At 51.4% G+C, this 16,365-nt stretch overlaps 1 protein-coding gene across 1 annotated transcript; it reads left to right on the top strand.

Annotated features, from left to right (window-relative positions):
- Positions 1–471: 471 nt before the first annotated feature.
- LOC146073379 (vomeronasal type-2 receptor 26-like) lies at positions 472–10,797 on the top strand. Its single transcript, XM_083180558.1, has 7 exons — positions 472–534; positions 737–833; positions 942–1,098; positions 5,173–5,467; positions 7,378–7,602; positions 7,688–7,811; positions 9,800–10,797. The coding sequence occupies exons 1-7, from the start codon at positions 472–474 to the stop codon at positions 10,759–10,761; spliced, it is 1,923 nt and encodes a 640-aa protein (XP_083036684.1). The 3' UTR covers positions 10,762–10,797.
- The last annotated feature ends 5,568 nt before the right edge of the window (positions 10,798–16,365 follow it).

A 16,365-nucleotide genomic window follows, 5' to 3' on the forward strand; every position in this document is an offset into this window, starting at 1 on the left:
TATGGGCGTGCCCAACGTTTGTGTGGACACGCTTATAAAACACTGGGTGGACCCCAGGGATCGCCCCATGCCTGTCAATCATTTAGAAAAAGTTGCTTGTCTGTGAGAATGACTGTTCTAAGTCAATCTGGAGGCTACAATGTTACACCTCACCATTAGAGGTTGTCCAACTCAGTTCCCTCCCGTTCCCCCTCATGATGTGACGTATCACATGCATTCCCTGCTGCAGGGAAGGGGGTCAAGTAGGAGATCATACGTGCAGCACGTATGACCTCCCGTTCTGATCTTCTGTGCACGGGACCGCGCGTCGGATGGGATCAGATATCAGCACCAGTCCGATTTGGCTATTCTACACCCGATCCGTCAGCCAGATCCATCGGAACCGGGTGAAAACAGGCCAAACCGGACCTGCCTATTGGCACCCTGACTTCACGGTCCACTTAAAAACACAAAAACAATTTTTGTTGCACAATGGATTTAGTTCTGCGTCACGTTGTGTCCACATCTAACACGTCCACGTTCCGCGTGACACAGGTATGTGCTACTGGATGGAGTCTGTGCATAATTTCCATAGATATAAACAGCTTTCTGGGAATGAGCAACAAGAGGATTTGTGCTTATCAGTAAATGAGTACATGAAATGCTGTTTATTTCTGTCCTTGGGGCCTCCGTGCTCCTCTGGGGAGAGGGAGAGGTATAAATACTTGTGGAGCGAGGTATACTCGGATTATTGCAGCTGCAGATCTCAGAGGTTGGCACCATTGTGCCCAGCTGCAGTTGGCATGGTCACACACAGCCTCCAGATCTGCCACTTGGTTCCTCCGATAACCAGAGTCTGTCGCGCTCCTTGGCATCCCAAGCGTTGGCGTCTCTCCACCATTGTTCTATGAGGATGATGTTATCGCCCGCTTTATGCCTGTGTATTCTTTTCTCCCAAGCAGGTCACCTGATGCCGGCGTGCATCCTGCAGCAACAGGGGGTGAAGGGGTACATACAGGAGGCTGATGTTCTCCTTGGCGGAATATTTCCCCTGCACCTCGACCATGGAATACCTCCTGTAACCTTCACCGAGCCACCAAGCACTCACGCCTGCCAACGGTGAGAATGTCGGCACCTGCCATACAGGGGCCTGCAGGTGGGGAAGATGTAACATGTGCAGGGAGAGTTAGATTTGGGTGGGGTGTGTTCAAACTGAAATCTATACTTTAGTGTAAAAATAATATTTACCCTGCACTGGAACAAAATAACACCCACATGTTACATCTGCCAGGCAGATATGTACAGTATCTCCATATCTGCCGTGGTCCTTTCATTTCCGACAGCAGCCACACTGCACAGCCCCTCAGCCAGGAGACACACTGCACAGCCCCTCAGCCAGGAGACACACTGCACAGCCCCTCAGCCAGGAGCCACACTGCACAGCCCCTCAGCCAGGAGACACACTGCACAGCCCCTCAGCCAGGAGACACACTGCACAGCCCCTCAGCACAGAGCCACACTGCACAGCCTGCAGCCACACTGCACACTGCATCAGCCTGGAGCCGAGCCACACTACACAGCCCCTCAGCCTGGAGACACACTGCACAGCCCCTCAGCACAGAGCCACACTGCACAGCCTGCAGCCACACTGCACACTGCATCAGCCTGGAGCCGAGCCACACTACACAGCCCCTCAGCCTGGAGACACACTGCACAGCCCCTCAGCACAGAGCCTCAGCCTGGAGACACACTGCACAGCCCCTCAGCCTAAAGCTGAGCCACACTGCACAGCCCCTCAGCCTGGAGACACACTGCACAGCCCCTCAGCCCAGAGCCACACTGCACAGCCTCTCAGCCTGGAGCTACACTGCACAGCCCATCAGCCTGGAGCCGAGCCACACTGCACAGCCCCTCAGTCAGGAGCCACACTGCACAGCCCCTCAGCCTGGAGCCAAGCCACACTGCATAGTCCCTCAGTCTGGAGACACACTGCACAGCCCCTCAGCCTGGAGCCGAGCCACACTGCACAGCCCCTCAGCCTAGAGACACACTGCACAGCCCCTCAGCCTGGAGCCGAGCCACACTGCACAGCCCCTCAGACTGGAGACACACTGCATAGCCCCTCAGCCTGGAGCAGAGCCACACTGCACAGCCCCTCAGCACAGAACCACACTGCACAGCCCTCAGCCTGCAGCCACACTGCACAGCCCATCAGCCTGGAGCTGAGCCACACTGCACAGCCCCTCAGCCTGGAGACACACTGCACAGCCCCTCAGCACAGAGGCATACTGCACAGCCCCTCAGCCTGGAGACACACTGCACAGCCCCTCAGCACAGAGCTACACTGCACAGCCCCTCAGACTGAAGACACACTGCACAGTCCTTCAGCCTGGAGCTGAGCCACACTGCACAGCCCCTCAGCACAGAGGCATACTGCACAGCCCCTCAGCCTGGAGACACACTGCACAGCCCCTCAGCACAGAGCTACACTGCACAGCCTCTCAGCCTGGAGACACACTGCACAGCCCCTCAGCCTGGAGCTGAGCCACACTGCATAGCCCCTCAGCCTGAAGACACACTGCACAGCCCCTCAGCCTGGAGCCGAGCCACACTGCACAGCCCCTCAGACTGAAGACACACTGCACAGTCCTTCAGCCTGGAGCTGAGCCACACTGCACAGTCCCTCAGTACAGAACCACACTGCACAGCCCTCAGCCTGCAGCCACACTGCACAGCCCATCAGCCTGGAGCCAAGCCACACTGCACAGCCCCTCAGCCTGGAGACACACTGCACAGCCCCTCAGCACAGAGCCACACTACACAGCCCCTCAGCCTGGAGACACACTGCACAGCCCCTCAGCACAGAGCCACACTGCACAGCCCCTCAGCCTGGAGACACACTGCACAGCCCCTCAGCCTGGAGCCGAGCCACACTGCACAGCCCCTCAGACTGAAAACACACTGCACAGCCCCTCAGCCTGGAGCCGAGCCACACTGCACAGCCCCTCAGCACAGAATCACACTGCACAGCCCTCAGCCTGCAGCCACACTGCACAGCCCCTCAGCCTGGAGCTGTGCCACACTGCACAGCCCCTCAGCCTGGAGATACACTGCACAGCCCCTCAGCCCGGAGCCACACTGCACAGCCCCTCAGCCTGGAGCTACACTGCACAGCCCATCAGCCTGGAGTCGAGCCACACTGCACAGCCCCTCAGCCAGGAGCCACACTGCACAGCCCCTCAGGCTGGAGCTGAGCCACACTGCGCAGCCCCTCACCCTGGAGACACACTGCACAGCCCCTCAGCACAGAGCCACACTGCACAGCCCTTCAGCACAGAGCCACACTGCACAGCCCTTCAGCATAGAGCCACACTGCACAATCACTCAGTCTGGAGCCACACTGCACAGCCCCTCAGCATAGAGCCGCACTTCACAGCCCCGGAGACATATTGCATGTCCCCCACAGCCAGGAGACACACTGCAAAGCCCCTCAGCATAAAGCCACAATGCACATGCCTCAGCATAGAGCAGCACTGCACAGCCCCTCAGCCAGGAGACACGCTGCACAGCCCTTCAGCCTGGAGACACACTGGTTTTCATTACCACCTTTATGCTGATGATCTCCTCCCCCGACCTATCCCCATCACTCCTGTCCAAGGTCTCCGAATGCCTCACGGCCATCTCAGCCTGGATGACCCAACGCTTCCTGAAACTAAACATGACTAAAACTGAACTTCTAATCTTCCATCCCCCGAACATCCCCTCTTCTCCCACTATCTCCATCAGCATTGGTGAAACCGGGATCACCTCCACCGACCAAACGCGCTGCCTCGGTGTCATCATTGACTCCTCCCTCTCTTTCACCCCCCACATTCGTGCTCTCTCACAGTCTTGCCGCTTTCACCTACGCAACATCTCACGCATCAGACCATTCCTCTCCACTGACGCGACCAAAATTCTCATTCACTCTCTTGTCATCTCCCGCCTTGACTACTGCAACATCCTTCTCTCTGGGCTACCTCTCACCCACCTCGCACCTCTCCAAACCATTCTTAACGCTGCTGCTAGGCTCATCTTCCTCTCCCGCCGCTCTACCTCCGCCTCCCCCCTCTGTCTATCTCTTCACTGGCTCCCCATTCCTTTCCAAGTTCTCTTTAAACTCCTCACCACCATCTAGAAGGCTCTCTCCTCCTCCAACGCTCCCCCTTACCTCTCTTCACTGATCTCTATCCACACTCCCTCCCGTCCTCTTCGCTCCATCGCTGACCGCCGACTGACCTCTCACCTAATCACCTCCTCCCACTCCCGTGTCCAAGACTTCTCTCGTGCTGCCCCCCTGCACTGGAACAACCTCCCACCACCCATCAGGCTTTCTGATTCCCTTACCTCCTTCAAGCGCTCCCTCAAAACCCACTTTTTTCGACTAGCCTATCCCTCCTCCTAACCTCTTTTGATCCTCCTATCCTGCCTCCGTTCCCCTCCGTTCCTACTTATCCTATTGTATTTCGTTCGTCCACCCACCTATTTTTAGAATGTTAACTCTTATGAGTAGGGTCCTCCTTCCTCACGTACTCACCCTACCTCTTTACCTCAACTGTGCTCCTGTCCTGTTCTTCCCTTCCTCTACTTCATCTTCAGTCTCCTCGACAATTTTGACACCTACTTCTGAACTGATGCTGATTTTAGTTCTACCGGCTATACCCCTATTTATACTGTATTTTTCAACACACCCTGTACGTTACCTTGTAATTTGTTTTTTGTTTGCTATGTACGGTGCTGCGGACACTTTGTGGCGCCTTATAAATAAACCTACTACTACTACTACTACTACTACACTGCACAGCCCCTCAGCCTAAAGCCACACTGCACAGCCCCTCAGCCTGGAAACACAGTGCACAGCCCCTCAGCCCGGAGCTACACTGCACAGCCCCTCAGCCTAAAGCCACATTACACATACCCTCAGCCATGAGACACACTGCACAGCACCTCAGCCAGGAGACACACTCAGCCGCAAGACATTAAAAAAATAAGGTGGAATAGGTGATTGTGCATCGCCAGTATATACCATAAATGCATTATTTTACTGGACAAAGGGGCATCCAAATAACAGACAATAGCATAGTATCTCTGATAACCAAGTCATGTGACCCCTAGAGGGAGATACTGAGGTTGTGTTGTGTTTACCCCAACCAGGTTCAGCTTTCGCTCCTTCCGTTGGTTCCTCATGTTACTCTTTGCCGTGGAAGAGATTAACAGGACACCTGGGATACTGCAGAACCTCACACTCGGAGTAGCAGTGATGGACTCATGCAGTGATGCGAAAGGGGCCCTAGTGGGGGCATCATGGCTCCTCTCTGGTGGTCCTGGAGGGCCGATGAACTATAAGTGTTGGGGTCCACCACCAAGAATGGCTGCAGTGCTCGGAGACGCCAGCGAGGAATCAGCTCTGAGTTTAGCAAATGTTTTTGGAGTCTACAAGTATCCACAGGTGAGAATGGTGACTGCAGTGAGAGGCGGGAATTGTGGACAAATTTACAAAAATAAAGGGACACGGTCCTCCAGGTTGTGTACCTTATCTGCACAACAAGGCGATGGCAAATTCAAAGGCATTCTGCACATTTCAATACACAGAGATGGAATAGGGTAGGTAAAGGTAATCTGATATAGGCAAAGCCTTTACTCTGTGATCACAGTACAGCGCTCATGCAGACCAGCAATATTGTGTGTATGCTGAATACATAGCTCTAAAAGCATATGGCTCTACTGTATATATGTTAGGGAAGATGCTGTTTTTCAAGCACATTATTGACATCATCTATGTCCACACACCACTAATATCCTGACATACTCTGTGCTGCTGGGGACCCTGCTCCTCCCACTATATAACTCTCAGTCTGTGGCTTCCTGCTGCCTCCATCCCCCTCCTCACATCATGTCACTGCCCCTGTCACATGCAGCCCTGTCCTCACTGACACATCACTCATCTCCTAATATACTCTGTGCTGCTGGGGACCCTGCTCCTCCCACTATATAACTCTCAGTCTGTGGCTTCCTGCTGCCTCCATTCCCCTCCTCACATCATGTCACTGCCCCTGTCACATGCAGTCCTGTCCTCACCAACACATCACTTATCTCCTGATATACTCTGTGCTGCTGGGGACCCTGTTCCTTCTACTATATAACTCTCAGTCTGTGGCTTCTTGTTGCCCCATTACACCCATTACATCATGTCACCGTCCCTGTCACATGCAACCCTGTCCTCACTATCAATCACGCATCTCCTGATATACTATATGTGTTGCTGGGGCCCCTGCTCCTCCCACTGATTCCATATCCTAATAAATGCCCGAATACATTCTTGTCCTCTCTCTTACAGATCAGCTACTTTACACCTCCTGCCAAATTGAGCAACCACTTCCTTTACCCCAACACTCTTAGTGTTGCCCCTACAGTATCTTCCCAGGCTAAAGGCATTGCTCGATTGCTTCAGATGTTTGGCTGGTCATGGGTGGGTGTCCTGTCCCAGGAAAGCAGTGCCTCCACTTTGAGTCAAGCTTTTATTGAGGAGCTGGTGGCCACAGAAGCCTGTCTAGCTTTCTGGGAAAAAGTTCCTTCCGAAGCAACAGAGGTCTCTCAAGTGGCCACAGTTATTAGACAATCGACAGCAAATGTGGTGGTTGTCTTCTCCCTTGAGGCCTACATAAACCCTGTTTTACTGGAACTTGCACGGAATGGTGACACTAGAGATAGAGTTTGGTTTTCCACCGATGCATGGTCTACATCACCGGGACTGGTGGCACCCTGGCTCTCACACTTCCTGAGAGGTTCTTTGGGTCTTGTTCTTCGTAATGGAGCAGCTCCTGGTTTCAAAGAGTTTGTTTTTGGGCTGCACCCCAATGAATCCCATAATCATGCATTTTTTAAGGAGTTCTGGGAGGAAGCATTTAGTTGTCATTGGACTACAGAAGAGAATCGTTCTTCTCTATTTGATCACCCTCTTTATTCCACCAATTATCCCACCACTTCTATACCTCTACACCTATCAACTTTTGATTCCATATATGACTCTTTCTCTGACTCTTCCTTTTCTACCTCAATTTTGTGTACGGGACTGGAGGACCCTGCATCTCTGCAGATATTTTCAGACATCGGGGACCTTCGAGTTACCTACAATGTCTATAAGGCTGTTAAGATGGTGGCCAAAGCTCTTCAGGACATGGGCACCTGTAGAGGAGGGGAACGAGTCTTGGTGGGACACCATTGTGTAGACATGCAACATTTTGAGCCCTGGCAGGTGAGAATGGGAAGTAAATTAGAATTTGGAAAATTTAGGAGCAGAGAAACGTACAAACTTGATACCATTGACTTCTCTTCATTCATCCCATAACCTTCCTGTAGCTCTTCTACTACCTCCGCAGAGTACAAGTCAAAGGAAATATTGATGATGACCTCTATTTTGACGCCCTTGGAAATGCACCCGCCATTTATGACATCATCAACTGGCAGGAGGAATCTGGAATAGACAAATGGGTGAGAGTAGGAAGTTATGAAAGTGGTGCCCAGCTGGGTCAAGACTTGTTCATCAACCATAGTGTCATTAGATGGGGCGAACACTTTGGCCAGGTAACACATTCCCTAATAACACTTTGTCAGGTCATAACAAGGTTTCCGAGCCCTGTTTTCACCATCCTACCATTTGCACCTTTAGATGCCTGGCTCTGTGTGCTCCGAGAATTGTCCTGCTGGCTTCTGGAAAGCTCCACGTCATGGTCAGGCCCATTGCTGCTATGACTGTATTCCTTGTGCAACAAGGGAAATCTCCAACTGGACAGGTAAGTTAATGATATATTTGCTCATTTATGCCTCACCACTCCTCCAACTAGAATTGGTGCTCCGTTTATGTGCCGGCAGCACAGTGGCAAAAATGAGCGGGAAAATAGCGGCTGTGGCCATTTTACCAGTGATTTGTCCATCCACAAGAGAGCAGCATGGGTGCCATGTTCTCGGAGACCTGTGCATGCACAGCAGACTCTGGTACAATGCCTACTGCAACACCGGAGAGGAGGGGGCCCGATCGGAGCTCTTAAAGCACATCGTTGCCTAACCATAACTGTCGCACCATGCTGCCTAAACTTAATTCTCCCATTCCAAAGCCTAACCCTAAGTCCCCCTAGTGCCTAAACATGACCATCCAATGCCCCCACCACCATTACTACCACCCCAGGCTAAAACACTTACACTGGTGATGTGCCAGCATCCTCAGAGATGCTGGCACCAGTCAGTAAATATAACCCATTGTGTGTTGGGTGTGGTTCATTGGGTCGGCGCCAATATATCGACGTGCAAAGGTAACAAAGGTCGGCATAAGAAAAAGGCCGACACGGAACAGGTCAATCCATGAACATGTGTTGCATCGGGCCCATGTTGATGATAAAGTATCAAAACGTTTAAAAGAGGAGAGAAAAAACTCGAAAATGTCTGCCTATTCACGTGTCGACCATAGCCATACCGACACGTGCTTGTGTCGACCATTTGCTCATGTTGACCATATGCATATGGACCTATGTGGGTCGTGTTCATCATTAGTAACACGGTACTGCAGGACCCTTCAGCTGCTCGGAAAAACCATTCTGCAATCGCTCTCACATCAGCCCCAATGCTTGCAGATGTGTATATTCGCACATGGGCAAACCCCAACCATCTGGGATGGGGACGAATACGGACCGTCACAAATGGGTCTGAATCGGCACCCATCATTTGAGTGAGCGACCATCGAAGGATTTCTCTTCCGTTCAGCGAACTACGCAAACTCATCCACTCGCATAGGTCGGGAAACGGTCACTTAGGTCGACAGTCATTAGGTCGGCCACGTTGGGCCGACAGGGGGGAAGGTCAACATGGTTGTAGGTCGACATGGGTCAAGGTCGACATGGGTTTAGGTCGGCATTGGACAAGGTCGACATGGGTTTAGGTCGACATGGGTTTTTCACTGTTTTTTGAGCTGACATGTGCCGACAGGCGGTATTTCATGCCCTACCATCCACTAGGGCGTGGTGGGAGAATAAAATGTGTCCATGTCAACTGTGTCGACATTCGGGTAAAAAACCTGTGAAAACCCATGTCGACCTAACGACTGTCGACCTAAACCCATGTCGACATTGTCCCATGTCGACCTAAACAAATGTCGACCTTGACCCATGTCGACCTACAACCATGTCGACCTAAGTGTGGTCTGTTAGATGATCCACACCCCATAGGTAAACCCCTATTGGTCGACAGGCAATAGGTTGACATGGGGAAAAGGTTGACCTGGTCTAGATTGACACTGACAAAATGTTGACACACACACACAAAAGGTCGGCGTGTCAATCATCGGAAAAGGTTGACACAGGTGTTTCATGATTTTGTTAAAACCGACATGTTCTTTCTTCACATTCCATGTCGGCATAGATGGAGAACATAAAAGTCTGCAGAGTGCAGCGAGGGGATGCGGTACACTGATGCGGTGTCCATGGTGACAGATATCAACATAGACACAGAAAACCCATCAAAAACTTGTGTTGAACTTTTTCTGTGTCATCCATTTCCATGTCGGCTTTTGTTTGTGTCAACATTTTGTCAATGTCGACCTAGACCATGTCGACCTTTTCGTGTGTCAACCTATTGCCTGTCCACCAATAGTGGATGACCTATTGTCGACCTAGACACGGTCAACCTATTAATTCACACCCTATGAATAGGGTAAATATCCCCCAAAAATATTGAAGGTCAACTGACGGAACTCTCGAACGCAATGGTTACCTATATCTATTCCTTGCAGATGCTGCTGATTGTTACCTGTGCCCAGAAGAGGAGCACCCAAATTCTGCCCATAACCAATGTCTCCCCAGTGTGGTGGAGGTCCTGTCCATGTCTGAGCCTCTCGGCCTGTCGCTGGGAACCGCTTCCATCCTGGGCTCCATCTTGCCAGCTGCGGTACTCTTCCTTTTCATCAAGAACAGAGAGACCCCGTTGGTCCGTGCCAACAACTGTGCCCTGAGTTTCATCCTGCTCGTGTCTCTCTCGCTCTCTTTCCTTTGCCCCCTGCTTCTGCTTGCCCCACCAGGAATCTATATCTGCCTTGTTCGCCAAGCTGCATTTGGGGTGCTTTTCACCCTGTGTATATCATGCCTTCTGGCCAAGACCATCATTGTTCTTCTGGCCTTCAACGCCAATCAGCCAGGTGGGTGTCTTCGAGTTGCCATGGGACTACGATGGCCCATCTTTTTTGCCATGTTTTGCACCGCTATCCAGTTTACTCTTTGCCTCTCTTGGTTCACCCTAGACCCGCCAATTCCAAAACGTGATGCTAAAAGCCAGTTAGGCAAAATTATTGTCCTGTGCAACGATGGCCTTGGTTTCTGGTTCATGCTTGGATACCTTGGGCTTTTGTCCGCTGTATGCTTTGTTATTGCCTTCTTGGCCAGAAAGCTACCAGGAGCCTTTAACGAGGCTAGTCACATAACCTTTACCATGTTGGTGTTCCTCAGCGTCTGGATCTCCTTCATCCCGGCCTATCTCAGCACCCATGGAATGCTGGCAGTGGCTACAGAGATATTTGCAATCCTATCCTCCAGTGCCTGTCTGCTGTTCTGTATATTCTCTCCCAAAGTCTACATCATACTTTTACGGCCCCAACTCAACACCCGGGCAATGATTTCTGGTCAGCAGAGACGACAAACTGCCATCGTCCAACGCGTTTCACCACCACAAGGAAGAAGCTGTTCCAGGCCTCACAGATGAAGAATTTGAGAGGGGGGAAAAAAAACACATTTATTATGCTGCTATTGTAACTGCTGTTGTCCAATTAAATATGAACTAATGTTCTTCAACATCTAAATATGTCCACTTAGCAATGTATATGGGTTTTCCACTTTTACAACTAGACCTGTATTTAATAATACAGAACATCTTCAGGATTTTCCAGACTGCATGAGGGATATAAGATATAAGGAGAACAAATACATTTGATACGTTCTAAACTGTACTATTCTGGGATGGAGTCGTTAGGTCAGCCCAAGAAAGGTTGACACTCCTTAGGCCGACACCGGACCTTTCTTGGGTCGACCTAACGATCCATACCCTACTCTACAGTGTCGTCCCACCCTACAGAAGGGTCATGTGAGCCAACCGGAATGGTGGGAAAATATTTTTTGACTGCACACTGGGCAATGTATACGCCAATGTCTGAATTCGGCCCCATCTCAGATGGCGGGGCATAGTCGCTCATGCATATGTGCAAATCCTGAGAGTGAGGGGGGGCGTCCGCTTTGGTCCAGCCAGCATTTAACGGGCGTGCTCGTGTATCTTAGTTCCACTAGTGTTCCTACTAACTCTACAATATGGCAGCAACCAGGGGCTACCACTGAGGATGACCCAGGGGTGTAACTAATAATTTTGCACCCCCTGCCAAAAAGTTTCTGCCCCTAATACATCAATTATATATTTTTTTTGCCTTCATGCTCTATGACAGGGGTTTCTTGTGCCAGGGGTTACAGGCTTGTTGCCAGGGGTTTCATGCTCATTGTCAGGGGTTTCATGATCATTGCCAGGAGAAACATGGTCCTTCCCAGGAGTTACATGCTCAGTCTCAGAAGTTAAATGCTTGTTGCCAGAGTTTCATGCTCATTGCCAGGAGTTGCATGCTTATTCTCAGAAGTTACATACTCATTGCCAGGAGTTATATGCTCATTGCCAGGAGTTTCATGCTCATTCTCAGAAGTTAAATGTTCATTGTCAGGGGTTTCATGCTCATTTTCAGGAGTTACATAATCCTTCCCAGGAGTTACACAATCATTCCCAAAAGTTAAATGCTCATTCTCAGAAGTTGCATGCTCGTTGCCAGGGGTCACATGCTCACTGCCAGGAGTTTCATGCTCATTGACAGGAGTTACATGTCCATTGCCAGGAGTTACATGCCCATTGCCAGGAGTTGCATGCCCATTCTTAGAATGTACATGCTCATTGCCAGGGGCTACATGCTCATTGCCAGGGGTTACTTGTTCATTGCCACTTGTTACATGCTCATTGCCAGGGGTTGCATGCTCATTGCCAGGGGTTGCATGCTCATTGCCAGGAGTTACATACCCATTGCCAGGAGTTACATGCTCATTGTCAGGGGATATTGCTCATTGCAAGGGATTACATGCTCGGGTGTAGAGTATAAGGTTGACCGTGTCTAGGTCAACAGTCAATAGGTCAACACATGAAAATGTTCAACATGGTCTAGGTCGACATTGACAAAAGGTGAACACAAGCAAATGGTTGACATGGAAATGGAGAACACAGGAAAAGGTCAACACATTTTTTATGTTTTTGGTCGACATGGACGCCATATTAGTGTACCCCGGCCCCTCACATGGCTCGGTATGCTCGCCATGCTTCGGTCAGCCATGGATAAGCAGATCAACAGGGGGGAGGTCGACAATACCATGGTTAGATGTCTATACTTGGTCGACTGGGTTTACATAGCCAGTGACACTGGATCAACGGGAGACAAGCATCAACGTGAACCAGTCGACATTAGCAAGGTTGACACAGGTTTTCCATCTCTTTTTGGTGCCAAGGGGTGTTACACTCGGCACACTATTATATTCCCACGCTATGTCCACTTGGATATTCGGAACCAAGTGGACCAGCACCAAAAAAATATTAAAAACCCAACCCCCCCCCCCCCCCCCATCATTACAGCGTCACTGTCTATGTCAGGGGTGTAAAACTCTAATTCATCGGGGGCCGCATCAGCAGTTTGATCACCCTCAAAGGGCCGGTTGTATCTGTAGGACTATGTGTCCTCTCTTTATTATCATAATAGTGTCCTTCATACAAGTATGTCCCAAATAATAACACTGTAACTCAGCAGTAGCATTTCCCTCCTGCTATTGCTGTGAACTGCAGTGCATTAGGGCACACGCTGCCTGCACAGGGGGGCAGCACTCAGTCTTAGGGCATATGTCCTGCTTATTATCATGGGACACAGCAATTAATGACGGGCTGCAATGTGCCAGTGCACACACACACACATAGGCAGAGAGTTTGACACTTACCTGCTCTGATGCGTCCACTCCAGTCTGAGCTGCTCCACCACCAAGGACACAGCTGCGCTCTCACACAGGCGCATTTCCCCCTCCCTCCTGTGAGTAGCGCTCCTCGCACTATCTATCCAGGAGTGGGGGGGCAGCGTGCTCCAGGTCACTGTGCAGTGCACACTCATTAGTAAGTGACCTGGAGCGCACAGTAGCAGCAGCACCATTCACCACGACGGACCTGCTCTTTCCTCTCTCTGGCTCCTATACAGCAGGTGGGAGCAGAGGAGGGGTTGACGACCGGCGGCACTGCGCTAGAGGGCAGACGTTCTCTGGCTTGTAGGCTGCCGCGCATGCGCTGAAGAGGCGGCTTTCTTGTTTAAAAAAAAAATTGAGAATAAAAGGTGAAGGCTGGCGGCGGCTGCGCGGGCCACATGAAGAGGTCTGGCGGGCCGGATTTGGCCCGCGGGCCTTGTGTTTGACACCCATGGTCTATGTAAACATGGTGGTGGACCAAGTATAGTCATCTAATTAGATGTTGTTGACCTCTAGTGGCCGACCATGGTATTGTCAACCTCAGCCCTGTCAATCAGCATCATAGGCGTGCGCACATTGAGTGGTAAGGGTGCACAGGCACCCCCTAATGCTGTGCCCCTAATGCTGTGCCCCCACCCCAACACTTATTGCTGCTAGTAATACCAGCAATACCTTTTACCAAAGACTTTTGCTTTTTAGACCTGTATTCCATTAAAATAAGCGCCCATCAATCAATTATGTGTGTTTTGCATTATTAATTGTATTACACCATTGTCATATCACTACATACCTGTGTCATCCAGATATGATTTTGACTTTATTTGCATGCACTGTTACACTGAGTAATTAGAAGATTAAAACTGAAATAGGCAGGATACAGTATTATGGTGTGGCTGAGAGACGTTTTATATTGTAGTGAGTGCACGCCTGATGTTGGTGCGGTGTTAGACAGACCCAATGGCGATGTTAGACATGCACAATAGGTGGTGCTAGGCACACCGCTTTGACAGTGCACCCCTAATAAAATGTGCTGCGCACGCCTAGGATCAGCATTCACCACGTATATATCCTATGCAGCATATATGGGAATTGCTGTCCTCAGTGATCCCACATGTGCATTGGACCCGCTGACCCCTGATAAGCCTCCCATTATAGGACACAACCAGCGATTGTGCAAACCTTTCCAGTGACAGGTGATAGGCACAGGGCTAGTGAGTGGTCTGTCTCCTTGCCCCGCACTTACTGCTCCGTCCCAAACACATGGCACCCTTCCCGGCAGGATTGGAGTATGTGGCTTAATATGTACTAGGGACGGGATACGGTCGTATTATCGACCACACTTAGGTCAACAGTCATTAGGTCGACATGCAGGAAGGTCAACAGGGTTCTAGGTCGACTTGGTTGAAGGTCGATCGGTGTCTAGGTTGACAGCGGACAAGGTCGACATGGTTTTAGGTCGACGTAGCATAAGGTCGACATGGGTTATGTCGACAGGTCGTGAGGTCGACATGGATTTTTTCACTGTTTTTGAGTTGACATGTGCCGACAGGCGGTATTTCATGCCCTACCACCAACTAGCCCGAAGCATTGCAAGCGAAGCGAGCGATGTGAGCGGCTGCGGTTGACTTCAAACAGTGTCCATGTCGACTGCGTCGACATTCGGGTAAAAAAAGTGAAACAACCATGTCAACCTTGCGACCTGTCGACATAATCCATGTCGACATAGTCCCCTGTCGACATAGACACCTGTGGACCTTCATCCATGTCGACCTAGAACCCTGTTGACCTTCCTGCATGTCGACCCAATGGTTTCGACCTAAGTCTGTCTGTGGCAGCCTGTCTCTCTGCTGGAGCACGGCCTGCCTGTGCCTGGAAGGAGCTGCACTACACTCTAGCTCCCCCTACCTGCAGCCTGTGGCAGCCTGTCTCTCTGCTGGAGCACGGCCTGCCTGTGCCTGGAAGGAACTGCGCTACACTCTAGCTCCCCCTACCTGCAGCCTGTGGCAGCCTGTCTCTCTGCTGGAGCACGGCCTGCCTGTGCCTGGAAGGAGCTGCACTACACTCTAGCTCCCCCTACCTGCAGCCTGTTGCAGTCTGTCTCTCTGCTGGAGCACGGCCTGCCTGTGCCTGGGAGGAGCTGCGCTACACTCTAGGTCCCCCTACCTGCAGCCTGTGGCAGCTTGTCTCTCTGCTGGAGCACGGCCTGCCTGTGCCTGGAAGGAGCTGCACTACACTCTAGCTCCCCCTACCTGCAGCCTGTGGCAGCCTGTCTCTCTGCTGGAGCACGGCCTGCCTGTGCCTGGGAGGAGCTGCGCTACACTCTAGCTCCCCCTACCTGCAGCCTGTGGCAGCTTGTCTCTCTGCTGGAGCACGGCCTGCCTGTGCCTGGAAGGAGCTGCGCTACACTCTAGCTCCCCCTACCTCCAGCCTGTGGCAGTCTGTCTCTCTGCTGGAGCACGGCCTGCCTGTGCCTGGGAGGAGCTGCGCTACACTCTAGCTCCCCCTACCTGCAACCTTTTGCAGTCTGTCTCTCTGCTGGAGCACGGCCTGCCTGTGCCTGGGAGGAGCTGCGCTACACTCTAGCTCCCCCTACCTGCAGCCTGTTGCAGTCTGTCTCTCTCTGGAGCACGGCCTGCCTGTGCCTGGGAGGAGCTGCACTACACTCTAGCTCCCCCTACCTCCAGCCTGTGGCAGCCTGTCTCTCTGCTGGTGCGGGTGGCTGCTTAATTTGCCAGCTGGACCGATAGAACGGCAGGTAGGGGGATTCTATGTACTCGGAAATCCCACTGTGTGCACGGGTGCTTCCCCGCAACGAACGGCCAGGCCAGTGTGCCGGGGTTTGATGAGATGTCGACGAGGCAAGAATGCCGGCACTGCTCTTACTGTCAGTGTCTACCTGACCCTTAAGTTAACCCCAATCCTAAAGCAAATGTAAACATTTCACATAATGATTTGCCAGGAGTTGAAATTTATGGTGTCAACATTTTTAGCACACCGGCTGGTGTCGGCATTATGAATGTCAACAATAGTAGAGCCTGTACTATGGCCCTAAGCTTATTTACAGGACTTACTTTTCACATGAGCTGATGTCATGTGATGTCATGTGATGTCATGAGCTGATGTCATGTGATGTCATGTGATGTCATGAGCTGATGTCATGCTCTGAGCAGGCAGGGACACACCTGCATTTGCCGGGGTCCACCCAGCGTTTCTTTGGGCCCGCCCACCGTTTTTCCTTGGCATGCCCACAAAACACCGGGCGGACCCCCAGCCCATCACTCAGACT

This window comes from Crinia signifera, chromosome 4 (assembly GCF_055691185.1).
Source record: "Crinia signifera chromosome 4, ASM5569118v1, whole genome shotgun sequence".
Taxonomy (NCBI): Eukaryota; Metazoa; Chordata; class Amphibia; order Anura; family Myobatrachidae; genus Crinia; species Crinia signifera.

Coding starts and splice junctions, on each gene's coding strand:
- LOC146073379 (XM_083180558.1), top strand. CDS start 472: ATGGATTTAGTTCTGCGTCACGTTGTGTCCACATCTAACACGTCCACG. Junction 1,099..5,172: donor AGCACTCACGCCTGCCAACG/GTGAGAATGTCG, acceptor TACCCCAACCAG/GTTCAGCTTTCGCTCCTTCC. Junction 7,603..7,687: donor GGGGCGAACACTTTGGCCAG/GTAACACATTCC, acceptor TTGCACCTTTAG/ATGCCTGGCTCTGTGTGCTC.